Genomic DNA, 13,614 nt, shown 5'->3' on the forward strand with positions numbered 1-13,614 from the left:
CAGCCCCCGTTTTTTTTTTTTAAAAGAAGAATTCCAGTGATGTCCTCAAGGAGCGGCTGGCTTAAAATGTTCTTGGAAGGAGGAGGAGAGATCTTTGTTATAGACTTCCGTCCCTCCTCCTGCTCTGTTCCCTTACCCTCTGCCCCCTGCAGAGTTGTGTTTTCTGGGAATCAGCAAGTAAGATCACAAGTGGTCTTTTCTTTTTTCACTCTCTCCATAAAGAAAGCTTTATCACGTGTGGCCTTAAACTCGCAGCAAATTGCAAAGAAATGGCTCAAAGGCTTCAGCTCTTTCTGTGCCCTGGGAGCTGAGATGCACGTCAGTGGCTTTGCCAGCGTGGCCTGTTCCCTGCAGACTGCCAGAGAAAAGAGGCCAGGAGGAAAGAGAAAAGAAAAGGGTTTGGCCAGGGGTGAGACCATGCCCTTCGTCTTTTCTTTCCCCTAATCTGCTCTGTCTGTGTCCATCCAGGCTCTCCCCACCTGGCAAAACTGCTCAAAGCTGCTGGAGACTCCACCTGCTTTCTCTTTCCGTCTGCGGAGCGTGGTCCAGCCTCTTGCTGGGCACGTTGAGAGGAACTGCCTGTCTGACCTTCACCTCCAGGTAAGATCCGGTTCTCTGCTTCCGTATTTTATTATGATCATATCAGATTCTCACAGGAGAGAGGTTAACAAAAACTCTCATGTTCTGCATGACACGTGTCTTATCCACAACACTTCTGAAACGTGTAGGGGCCCTTGTTAGGTTGGTGGAAGTGGGAGAGGATATCGGTTCAAGAAGTCAGACAAACTCAGATCTGCATTCAGATCTTGACTCTGAGGCTTGTTAGTTGGGTTGTTTTTGACAGGCCACTTAACTGCTCTTGAGTCATATTTTTTTTTCTATAAAATGGGAATTATACTGTTAACTTTGTTGAGTTGTTTCAAGGATTAGCAAAAAGTTTATTAGATACCTGGCACATAAACCGTCCTTATTAAATCTGCATCTGACACAAACAATTCCTTGTAGTGAAGGGAACCCCTCTTCCTTAGAACGTACCATGAGGTTATCTTCCCTCCTGAAGGGAGGGATGCTGGTGTCCAGGAGACAAGCTCACGCAGAGGTTATCCTCTTGTGAGATGACTCAGAAAAGAAAGTGATGGCAGTGGCTGCCTTTGTGACTTTGTGGGGTCTGCGGAGGCTGACTGCTGGATGGAGTGTGTCACGGGATCAGGGCATGGAGGTCAGTATATCTGCATGATCCAGCTACTCCCTTCCTAGTCTGTGTACCTGCCCTCTTGAAAGACTGGAGGATTGCTTCTCTGACCCATGTGAACAGAAAATGCCATTAAAAAAAAAAAAACAAACTGAATGAAGAACTTGGCTCATTTTTCTTTGGCCTCCAGGGTAAATTACACTCCAACTCAGGGTGTTGGATGAAAACTTTGCAGAAGTCTGTAGCAGAACAAATAAGGATTTGCCAAATGCAAATCCTGCTAAATAACTGTGTTTTTACTTTACTTCTGCAATTGCTAATGGGGAGAATGCGAGAGGGAAAGAGAGCCCGCATGCATGCCCTCTCTCTCCACTCACCTCTCCCCTTCTTTTCAATGCTTGCAAACATAGCCTCCTTGAAACAGACGATACTTGAGGTTATGCAAATTAGCCATCAAGATGAAATTGTAGTTTCAAACTATGCAATGTCAATATTTTAAGCTAGATGTTATTTTGGCTCAACACACCATCAGCCAGAATGACTACAGTTCTCTTGTTTCTGTTATCGCTTCTGATTCTGGTTAGAGTGATTTTGGTGTTAATGTCTTTAAATATAAGACAGTGTATTTTGGTGTCTCAAGTTTTTAACGTTTTTTTCAACATTTTTTTCCTCTTTAGCATTAGCATTCTAGATGTAACCCTTTGAATCTTTTAAAGATGCATTTAGTATAAGTGGTAGTATATTTTATTATTAAACAATTTATTTGCTGGTCACCAGCTTTAAAATTATGATTGACCAGAAATAATATATCTGAACCCCTAAAACAGTAGGCCTGTTTGAATTCCATAGTTTAATTTGTGGAAGAGGATTGTGTTTCACACTGTAAATTTGACATTATTCATTTTGCATTTTAAAATCTTTCCGGCATATAGTTCTTGCTTGATGATATTTCTATGTGTTTAATATTCAAAATAATTTTCATATAAGAAATGTATGTTCATTACAAAAAAATTAGAAAATAGGGACACACAAAACATTTTAAAAAAATCATCTGCAATGTCACCAAATGTTGACCTTTTCTTTATAAACTTTATGAACCTCTGTTTCTATGTATATACACCTGTGAATATATGTGTGTTTCTTTTTTAAGTGTTACATATGTTGTTCTGCAGTATTTATTGTTCAAATCAACAAGGTAATAAAAAATAGTTCTACATGACTATATTTACTTCTTTACACTAATTTCTAGTGATTTCAAAAGATTTCATTGTGTGAGTATACCATAATTTGTTGGACACTTAGGTCATTTTGTTGTTTTGATTTTCTTTTTTTTAACTAAGTAATGCATCTCTCCAAGAGTTTAATTAAAGGTACTCAATAGTTTTGCAGTAAAGAAATCTATTTAACCCAGTGGTCCCCAAGCACTCATTCATTGTTCTGGCAAAACATTGCTCTGGAAAACTAGTTTTAGCGATTTGATGGACATATGAAGTTGGTATTAGATGGTAAAGAAGAATGTCTATGTCTTCAGTTTCTTAGAATTTTTTTTTAAATCATGATTAGATGTTGAATTTTATCACCTGATGTCTTGCATCTATTGAGATTTTCATATTTTTCATTTTGAATTTTTTTCTAGCTTTATTGAGATATAATTGAAAATAAAATATTTAAGGTATACAATGTTTTGATATATATAACATTTTGAATTTTTAATGCGATGATTTAGGTGAATAAAGTTCCTAATATCAATTGTTTCATTAAAAAAACTTATAGAATTTTAATTAATTTGTATCTGCTAGTATTTTATTTAGGATTTTAGCATCTCTAGGTTGGCTCTGAAGTTTCCCTTTTTGGGCTAACTTAATGAGATTTTATTACCAAGATAATTCTGCCTTTGTCAAATGAATGGAGACTATTAACATCTGTTTCCATCATCTGCTGTTTTTCCTTGAAGGGTATTACATCATCTACCCTTAGTATTTTTGTTTAGGGGATAGTTTTAGAGTATTTTTTGTTAATGTCTTCCTGGGCTATTTTTCTCTCCTGGTTTGCATCAATACAGGTAATTTATATTTGCTAGAAAATTATCCATTTTGTCAAGACTTTAAAGTTATTCCTATCTATTTTGGATTATTTTTATTTTAGATTATTCTAAACACTTGTGTTTAGAGCTAACATATTCTTGTGTCTTTGGCTTTTGCTCTTGTTTAGAATTCTCTGCTCTTTAGTTTTTTGGCTTTAAAATTCTTTTCTGTTTTCCTCACTTTCCTTTGTCCCCTTTTAAGTTAAACTTATGTATGTTTATGAAATTAAATAATCTAAAAGTCTAATAATAAATTTAAAAAAATGTCCTTGCCCTACCTTTGTCAACCCATTTCCCAATCCCTGGAGGAATCCCCTCCAATTTTAAATCTTTTAGGTCTTTCTTCTGATATTTAACTCCATCTTTCAAAATAAATTGTGTATCCTATTTCTTGATATTTCAGCTTGAGACATTATCTATGAAATCAAACTATGAAAGACGAGGTTTCATCAACACAGAACAAGCATTACATTAAGTCAAGTTAGTATATAGAGAGAATAACCCTAAATTTCTACCACCATACATTAAATTTTTACTTCTAACTTTATTCTTTCAGTTAGTGTGACGAGAATACAGAAGATCTCTATTAATGTACAAATGCATCATCTGACAAACATCACAGTGATCCAGAAGTTATTTTTAAATTCATCACTTAGAAGACTTAATCAGGCAGGCACTGAGCTATATGGAATCCTGAAGAAGAGAGGGCACAGGATATGTAAATATTGGTGTGAACAAAGGGGAAAATAGATTCAGACTCTGTGAATCTGCCCAGGAGGATGGGAAATTAGACACCAGCAGGGAGGCCATCATTCTTACTTTTAAAGGCAGACCAAAGACTACTTTTGCCTGAATTAAATCTATGCCTCAGGCACAAATCATGCTGCTTCCTTAAGTGTCAAACTAAAATGATACACAAATTGGTCCCCCCACCCCATCTTAAGCCTTACTTTGGATGCTGCAGACCTATAGGAATCACAGCGTGCTACAAGCATCGACCAGGGGCATCAATCTTTTCTATCCATTCTGCTAAGATGATAGATTTAAAGGCTTTAAAGTCTTGATGCTAATGAATCAATGTTCAAATGGCTGAATTCCTCATCCTCCTTTGCCGTTTGCTGCTAGTTTAAGCTGGCAAGACCACAAAGTTAGCAAAATTCTTCCTTGTTATTTATTCCAAAGGCAACACCTAAATTTATTCTTTGCCATAATGAGGCTTAAACTGGACGGATTGAGAAAGAACGCTGGCTACAGAATCCCAATGGCAGGATTACTTAATCAAATATCCTGGTTGATTTTAATAGAAAAACTTTGCCAACTTACTGTGATAAAATCAGGTAGCTTCAATGTCAAGTTATGATGTCTACAGAATTGTGATAACACTGTGAAATAAAAACTTCATTTAATAAACTATGTGGACTAGAATTAAATTTTTTGTTTTCTCTTTTAAAAATCAGCTTTGACAGATCAGAGTCAAGGAAGGTTTTCATAATGGACACTTCATCCAAAGAAAATACCCAGTTATTCAGCAAAAATTCAGTGCAACCTGTTGAGAGGCCTTCCTTTAAAACAGAACACCCCTCCTCAGAGGAGAAACAGCCCTGCTGCGGTGAACTAAAGGTAACAGACAATTAAATGCTAAACAACCACAAGTGGTTAACTGAAAAGCACCAGAGAATTCAGTGCAGTCCATGCTCTTGGCTCTCAATCCAGATATTTTCTATACGTTGTAGCTAGAAGTGAGACTATTTTTTTCTTTTTTAAAAAGTGGTCTTAGATGGAATTTATGAAAACCACACCTTGCTGGGCAGTGAAAGCAGTCTTTGACCATGTAGGTTAAATTACTAAATATTACTTTCCTGGCTGATTTGAATGCCCCTCCTGAACAGAAAGGAGAGAGGTAGAAGAAACTAGTATTTATTAAATATCTACCAGGTACCAGACATTACGCTATGCCGTTATAACATTTAATCAAGGAAACATCCATATTATTCCCATTGTACAAATGAAAAATTTGACTTTCCTGGCCAGACGGTAAGGAACAAGGTTGCCTTTTAAATGGGGCTCCATGTGACTCCAAGTTCTTGTTCTTTCTTTGTATCAAACATTCACTCAACAAATATATATACATATGTTTTTTCATGTAAATGCTAACCTGCCTAATGAATACGCCATCACAGACCCAGGTCTAGCAAAATACGTAAGCCAGATACCAAAAATATATTTTTTTCATTGAATAAGAATTTGAGTATGAATTTAACTTGAATATGAATTTAAACACAAAGAACAGTAGTTCTGCTTTTTCAGGCTATTATGTTCCCTGCTGAAACATGCACCATCTCTGTGAAATACACAATCATGAGTTCTAGATTTGGGAAAAGGCATTAAGTGTGTGGCTTATGGTTTTCGTTTAATTTTCTTACCTTTCAATGGCTTCTTCCTCTCTTTGCTTCACCTGCAACGAATCTTCTTTTTGAAGCTAAGACAACTCTGAATATCCTTTGGGGGAAGAAGGGAGAAAGTGAGGGAAAAAAAAAAAAAAAAAGGAATTCAACATACCCTATGAATAAAAACCTGTCATTTCCAGGAGAATCTGAATTTTTAGAACTCCACACGAGCTTGAGGTGGCAGGAAGCCTATTATTGTGCTTGACTGAAATCTTCAGCGATAACGAGCTTGCTACATGGTTCCTGGTTTGCGTTTTTTGCCTCTTTGTTTAGTAAACTTCCAGTCATGTGTCAGGCTGGAGTTAGACTAAGTTTGCCTTTCATGTTTTTCAGGTGTTCTTGGGCGCCTTGTCTTTCGTGTACTTTGCCAAAGCCCTGGCAGAAGGCTATCTGAAGAGCACCATCACGCAGATAGAGAGAAGGTTTGATATCCCTTCTTCACTGGTGGGAGTTATTGATGGTAGTTTTGAAATTGGTAGGTATTGCAGATGCCCTGACTTTACTTAAGTACAAGGTTTCTAGGCATGACTGACTAAGTGACAACCTCACTGCCTTCTGCTGTCTGCTAGAATCAGACCCTAATTGTAAAAATCTGATTTAGGCAGAATTTGCCATGACCTTATGCTACAGTAAAGGCAATTTGTTTTCTCCAAGCAAACAGCAATTAACATCCTGCCCCAGGTGTTCACTATTACATGACTCACACAATTCAGTTTCTAATCAGCATTTGAGGGAATTTTCTGGGAGAGACAGAAAGATGCTGCTGGTATTTTGAGTTAAAAGAATGTAGGAAGAATTATATATCCTGGAATCCCTGTGATTCAAAGTTCAGAAAAATCCAAATGAGCCCTACAATACTGTATTGTAATGATTTAAGAAGAAGGTAAACCATAAAAGGGTTTTTTTTTTCCTGCCCAGTAGCCTGGAAAGAAAAGAAAGGGATTCGATTAAGAAGAACGCTAGAGCAAAGCAGGCAAAAAATTTTCTGCTCTCCCGAGTCTTTGGTTAGCCATTGACTATACGTGTCCTCCGAGAACTTGAAAAGACTAAGTGACTTTCGACACTGTTTAAAGACTGTAATCCCACTTAGTCAGCTTCTTGAACTATAAACTAAGAGGCTTTGATTTTTTGTTGAAGTAAACAAAATGAGTAGCCTCTGTGACCCTTACTGCCTGTTGGGACTCAAATATATGCTACAGTAAAATCTCTGACGGCTGCAGGTGCAGCTTCACTTGAATTTTCAGAAGCAGGAAGGAATATTTTTCAATAATTACTTTTTAAGTTCTATTAGGCTGCACTCTGCCCGCCTGCAAGCCCTGTACTCGCCCAGCTTCAAGAGCAAAGAGAAGAGCCCGGAGCCAGCAACAGAGACATCAGTGGTTGAGTGGATAGAGGGGAATCTTACATGTCTGAAGCAGGGTCCGGAGACGACACACCATCCTGCAGGGCAGGCAGCAGACCGGCCATGGCAGCGGCTTTCACTTCCGGGGTGGGGGGGGGGGAGGTCACCGCTTATAGGGGCAATTGACTTCAGGTTGGCTCACTGGTTACCAGGGAAACCAATAGAGGGGCACGCCCCTCACCGCCTCTTTGATAAGCTATCTTATCCTAGAGTGAAGTTCTGGTCTAAAGTTAGAGCAATCACTAGTGGGGATGGGGGCAAATACGTAGGATGGCAGTCCTGTGAGCAGAGTGTAGGTGACTCAGGGACTGGTCAAGTAGGGGACATACAGAGAGCAGGGGAACAGCCATCTGGGGTGGCCCGATCCTGCAAGTTCACACTGTATATTTCAGTTTTTACTCTAAATATGACAGAATGAAGAGAGTGAATAGGTCAACTTTTGCTTCCCAAATCCATCTTTCATCATCCTACCAGAAAGATTTCTTGGTTGAGTGCTAGTTAAACATGAATGTTCACACAAATGACTGGATAATTCTGTTAAAATAAAATGCGTAGACTGATTCTGTAGGAAGGGAGGTAAGAGTCTGCGTATCTAACAAGCACCACCTGATGTTAACGCTATTAGTCAATAGGCTGCACCTTGTGTAACAAGTTTCTGAAAAATCTGATCATATCACTCCCTTGTGTAAACTCCTTAGATAGGACTGGATGGTTGATTTATTCCTTGATGCCTGCCCTACCTAAAAACTGAATCCCAAATTAATGAAAGGCCACGGAGAGTCAAGGTAAGGGTATACTGCATCAGGAGAAGAAGCAAGTAGGAAGAGGCAGCTGGTGCAAATCAAAAGGATCAGTTTTACAGAAGAAAGAAGAAATGAGCAGATAGAAAATTACATACGAAGGTTTTCTTTGATTATTGCTTGCTCTAGATTATTGTGTAAAAACTTGTCAGAGCTGAAAAGACTTAGAATCTGGTCCACAATTTTCGTTGGATTCCCAGATCCCAATGCACAAATGGAGAGAATCTATGTTTGATAAAGGGTACTGATGTTTCACAGGAAGTGACAAAGGACCCGAGTCCAAATTCACAGTAATCCTTCCAGACCATTCTAAGGATAGAAATTGTTTACTGGATTAGATGAAATAAAAGCCCCCTTCCTTCCATTGCGAGACTTTATCCCAAATATCACATGTCGCTCTAATTAACAGTTTTCCAGAAAAGTGGGTTTCCTGGCTGTAATCTTAATTTACTCCTTTCGTCTCTCTCCACATTCCTTCCTTCCAGGATTCTGTACTCATTTCTACCCTCTTTCTCACACTTTAAATTCTTCTCTTTTTTTTTTAACAGAACAATTTCATTTATCTTTTGACATCAATTGACATGATCATCTAACATCCACATACTGGACAGTCAGTTTCTTCCCAAGTAAAGAATTTTTTCATAACAAGGAATCTTTCTCCAACAATGTCAGAGAGTAGCCAAGAAAATGTTTTCTATATCAAGCCCTTAACATTTCCAGATACTAATTCTTTGTTTCAAGTATTTTTTCATGTGTTTTCTTCTAAATATTTTAAAACTTTTGCTTTTTACATTTTAGTATTTAGTCAACTTGATGTAGATGTTTTTAGGCATACTTTGTTTTTTAAGGCAGTTTTGGGTTCACAGTAAAATTGAGTGGAAGGTACAGAGATTTCCCATACACACCCTGCCCAGAGTGGTATGTTCATTACAATCAATGACCTACAATAACACCTCAGTATCATCCAGAGTTCACTTAGGGTTCATTCTTGGTGGTGTATATTTTCTGGGATTGAACAAATGTATAATGACATGTATCCACTATTAAAGTATCATACAGAGTAGTTTCAATGCCCTAAAAATCCTCTGTGCTCTGCCTGTTCACCCACCACTCCCCTCTACCCCCGGCAACCACTGATCTTTTTGCTGCCTCTGCAGTTTTACCTATTTTAGAATGTTATATATTCAGAATCATACAGTATGTAGCCTTTTCAGATTGGATTCTTTCACATGGCAATAAGCATTTAAGGTTCCTTCATGTCCTTTCATGACTAGGTAACTCATTTCTTTTTGGCGCTGAATAATAATCCATTTTCTGGATGGAAACCTTAGTTTATTTATCTGTTCATCTACTGAAGGACTTCTTGATCGCTTCCAAGTTTTTTGGCAATTACAAATAAAGCTGCTATAAACATCTGTGGGTGCAGATTTTTGTGGGGACATAGATTTTCTGCTCTTTTGGGTTAAAACCAAGGAGCATGATTGTTACAGTGTATTTTGTGGTCCAGAATGTGGTCTCTCTTGGTGAATGTTCCATGTTGTATATTCTGCTATTATTGATGAAGTAGTCTGTAGATATCTACTATCTACATATTGCCAGTTGATTGGTGGTGTTGAGTTTATCTTTTTAGATTTTCTTTCTGCTAAATCTGTCCATTTCTGATAGAGGGGTGTTGAAGCCTCCAACTGTAACAGTTGACTCTTCTAATTCTCCTTGAAGTTCTACCAGTCTTGCCTCACGTATTTTGATACTCTGTTACTAGCATATGCACATTAGGGATTGTTACGTCATCTTGGAGAATTGACTCCTTTATCATTATGTAACGGCCCTGATAACGTTCCTTGGTCTGAACTCTTGCTTTGTCTGAATTTAATATACTACTCCTGCTTTCTTTTGATTCCTGGTAGCACGCCGTATCTTTCTCCATCCATTTACTTTTAATCTGTAGGTGTCTATATGTAAAGTGAGTTTCTTGTAGACAAAATCTTGACCCATTCTGACAATCTGTCTTTAATTGGTGCATACAGACTGTTGATGTTCAAAGTGATTACTGATACAGATTAATGTCAACCATATTTGTTACTATTTTCTATCTGTTGCTCTTGCTCTTTGTTCCTCTATTTGTCTTCCACTCTTATTCTGCCTTTTCTGGTTTTTATTAACCATTGATAATATTTTATCTTCTGCCCTTTATTAGCATATCAGTTACACTTCTTTATCTCACCTGCTTTTTTGGTTGCTGTAGAGTTTGCAATATATATTTACAACTAATCCAAGTCCACTTTTAAATAACTATACCACTACCTGGGTAGTGCAAGTACCTTAGAATAACAAAATAATTTATTTCCTCCTTCCTATCCTTTGTATCATTCCTGTCATTCAATTTCACTTATACGTAAGCATACGTACATCATGCATAAGAATACATCATTGAATAAATTGTTGATATTATTATTTTTGGACAAACCATTATCTGCCAGATCAATTAAGAATAATAAAAATAAGTTTTTCATTTACCTCCACTTATTTCTTCTCTGATGCTCACCCTTTCTTTATGTAGATCTAAGTTTCCAAACTTTATCAACTTTCCTTTCTCTAAAGAACTTCTTTTAACATTTCATGAGAGGCAGGTTTACTGGACACACATTTCAATATTTGTTTGTCTGAGAAAGTATTTCTTCTTTACTTTTGAAGAATGACTTCACAGCATACAGAACTATAGGTTGGTGGAGTTTTTCTCTCAACACTTTAAACATTTCTCTACACTCGTTCCTTGTTTGCACGGTTTCTGAGAAGAAGTCAGATGTAATTTTTATTTCTGTCTTCTATAGGTAAGGTGGGATTTTTCCTTGTCTTTTCTGAGGAAATTTCTCCTTATCTTCAATTTTCTATAGTTTGAAAATAACATGTCTAGTTCAGATTTTTTGGCGTATCTCATGCGCATCGTTCTCTTAGCTTCCTGGATCTGTGGTTTCATGTCTGACATTAATTTGGTAGAAATTCTAAGTCACTATTGTTTTAAATATTCCCTTCTTTCTTCTCTTTCTAGAATTCCCATTACCTGTACATCACACCGTTTGTAGTTCCACAGTCCTTGGATATTCTGTTCTGTTTTTTACAGTCTTTTTCCCCTTTGCTTTTCAGTTTTGGGGTTTTCTGTTTCTGCACCCTCAAGCTCAGAGACTGTTTCCTCCGCTGTGTCTAGCCTCCTAGTAAGGCCATCAAAGGCGTTCTTTATTTCTGTTACAGTGTTTTTGATCTCTAGCACTTTTTTTTTAGTTCTCAGAATTTCCATCTCTCTGATTACATTGCCCATGTGTTCTTGCACGCCGTTTACTTTATCCATTAGAGCTCTTGGCATCTTTATCATACTTGTCTTAAATTCTCAGTCTGAGGACTTCAACATCTCTGCCATGTCTGGTTCTGATGCTTGCCCTGTCTCTAAAAAATATTTTTCTTTTTATTTTTAATACGTAATTTTTTTTTCCTTCATAGCCAGAAAGGATGTACTGGGTAAAAGAAAGTGCTATAAATAGGCCTTTAGTAACGTGATGGTAAAATATGAGAAAAAGGAAGCATCCTATAGCCCTGTGGCTCTGGGGTTCTTAGTGAGCCTGTGCCTCTGGACTGTAAACTTCAGACATGCTTCTCAGGCCCCCTGACCTCCATCAGTGGGACAGGATGGCTAGAGCCGGCTGGAGTTGGGTATTTCCCTTCCCCTAGGTCAGTTAGGCTCTGATCATGCCCCAGCAGGTGAGACTCTGATTAACTGGTTTCCCCTAAAGTCAGGCTTTCTTAAGAAAAACAGAGTGCTTGGCATATTTCAAAATGGTTCTCTTTCCCCTCTCCATGCAGGAAGCCAAAAAGTTTTACTCTCCAATATTCACTGTGAGAACCTAGTTGAGCTTTTGAAATAAAACTCACAAAAGTGTGGGGAACTTCAAACACTAGGTCCTCCTGGAGCTTTTTATCACTCAGAATTGTCCATGCTGAGCCTCCAGCAACTTGTCAGTTATAGTTCAGGGTTCTCTTTCCTTAGCACTTGTTCCTAAGGAGATTTGTTCTTGTGGAATTCTGCTTCAGCGGGCCACAAGTCTCTGCATTTGCTTATTGGTCTCTCCAACTTTGGGGCCAGCATTTTGCCCTATGACCCCACCTCTCTGACAGATTTAAGAAGAGCTGCTGATTTTTTGGCTTTTTACTTGGTGTTAGGATGTAATGGCTACTTCCTGCTTCTTACATGCTGGACCAGAAAGGTACATCCTCAAAATAAATTTTTTATATAAAGTCAGGTAGCAATCTCTTTATGTTATTGTAACTAATTGTCCAATCACCACTAATTGAATATATACTTAACTCAATTATTTGCAATACATTCTTTATCGTATATTATCTACCATTTAAGTGCAAATCTTTTCTATAAGTCTGTTTATCCATAACTCAATACAAGACTGTCTTCTTGATTATAGTTTTATAATTAGCTCTGCTATTAGGTAGGAAAATCTACTTTTCCATCAATTTTTTTTTTTTTTTGGCTATACTTGGATAAGTTCCCTGAAATACCCTATTTTGGCTTGATTGAAATTGCATAGAATTTATATATCAAACCAGATAACTGACATTTTACATTAGTGAGTCTTTCCATCCATAAATATGGTATATCTCTCCATTTATTCAGCCCTTTTTTATAGCTTTCAATATTATATTTATGAACTATAAATAAACTACTAATCTTTTGTTAGATGTATTCCGACATATATAAAGTTATATTGCTATTTTGAAAAGAACTTTTTAATTACATTTCCTTTTATTAATTCCTGGAACACTGAAACAGTATAAATATGTAAGCAGCAATCTAGTGAACTTATGTTAATTTTAATTAATCGTTTTTAGATGCTGTAGAGTTTTACGAACAATCATATTGTCTGATACAGAAGACAATTTTGTACAATTCTTTTCAATTCTTAGATTTGTTATTTCTTGTTCTTGGCCTCAGAATTATGTTGAATAGAAGCAGTGGCAGAGGACATCCTCCTCTCACTTCTGACCTTAATGAAAATACTTTTAAAACTTCACCACTAAACAATATGTGTGCTGTATGGTTTTGATAGAAAACACTTTAAAAGCTGATTTTTTCAAAATTTTTTTTCTTATCACAAATGAGTGGTTAATTATATCGAATGGTTTTACCACATCTCTTAAGACAATCATGGAATTCTTCTCCTTCCATTATTTAATATAGAGCTTTAATTAATAGATTTTTTTGGTAGTACCTTTGCACTTCTAGAATGAACTGCATTTGATCTTTCCTTTCATTGTCCTTGTCTAGCTTGGTTTCAAGGGCATATTACTCTTATAGCAAGAGCTGTGTAGCTTTCTTTTCCATTACCTGAAGTACTGGGGTGGGGGGGTGTTTGGGGAGAGAGAGAGAAAACGTATTTGTAAAACTCTCTGGACCTATTGTCTTTTCCAGAAATTAGTGACAGTAGATGTGAAAGAATTTTGATGCCCAATTTGGTTTTTTACATTACTCATCACCACTTATTTTCTAGGTATACCTTCTGAGAATTCAGAAGAAAGGATACTAAGCAAAGGAGGCAAAAACTTGTGTAGATATCACTGACACTAAAACGGTATCATGTACTGTTTGGCAAACCCACTAATGTAACACAGAATTAGTCTGTAAACGT

The 13,614-nt window shown here is 37.1% G+C and overlaps 1 protein-coding gene across 5 annotated transcripts in view; it reads left to right on the top strand.

Moving 5' to 3' along the window:
* Nucleotides 1–268: 268 nt before the first annotated feature.
* Nucleotides 269–13,614, top strand: part of SLCO1C1 (solute carrier organic anion transporter family member 1C1) — a 50,987-nt gene continuing 37,641 nt past the window's right edge. The window contains exons 1-3 of one of the 5 annotated variants that reach the window (XM_031444012.2): nt 269–600; nt 4,733–4,895; nt 6,056–6,197. In XM_031444012.2, the coding sequence (XP_031299872.1) occupies nt 4,767–4,895; nt 6,056–6,197 (271 nt within the window). In that variant the 5' untranslated portion in view covers nt 269–600; nt 4,733–4,766. Of the gene's footprint in view, nt 601–4,732; nt 4,896–6,055; nt 6,198–13,358; nt 13,613–13,614 lie in introns of those variants that run through there. The other 4 variants (XM_064479087.1, XM_064479089.1, XM_064479088.1 and 1 more) reach the window with 4 other exon arrangements.

Source organism: Camelus dromedarius, chromosome 25, assembly GCF_036321535.1.
Source record: "Camelus dromedarius isolate mCamDro1 chromosome 25, mCamDro1.pat, whole genome shotgun sequence".
NCBI classification, from domain to species: domain Eukaryota; kingdom Metazoa; phylum Chordata; class Mammalia; order Artiodactyla; family Camelidae; genus Camelus; species Camelus dromedarius.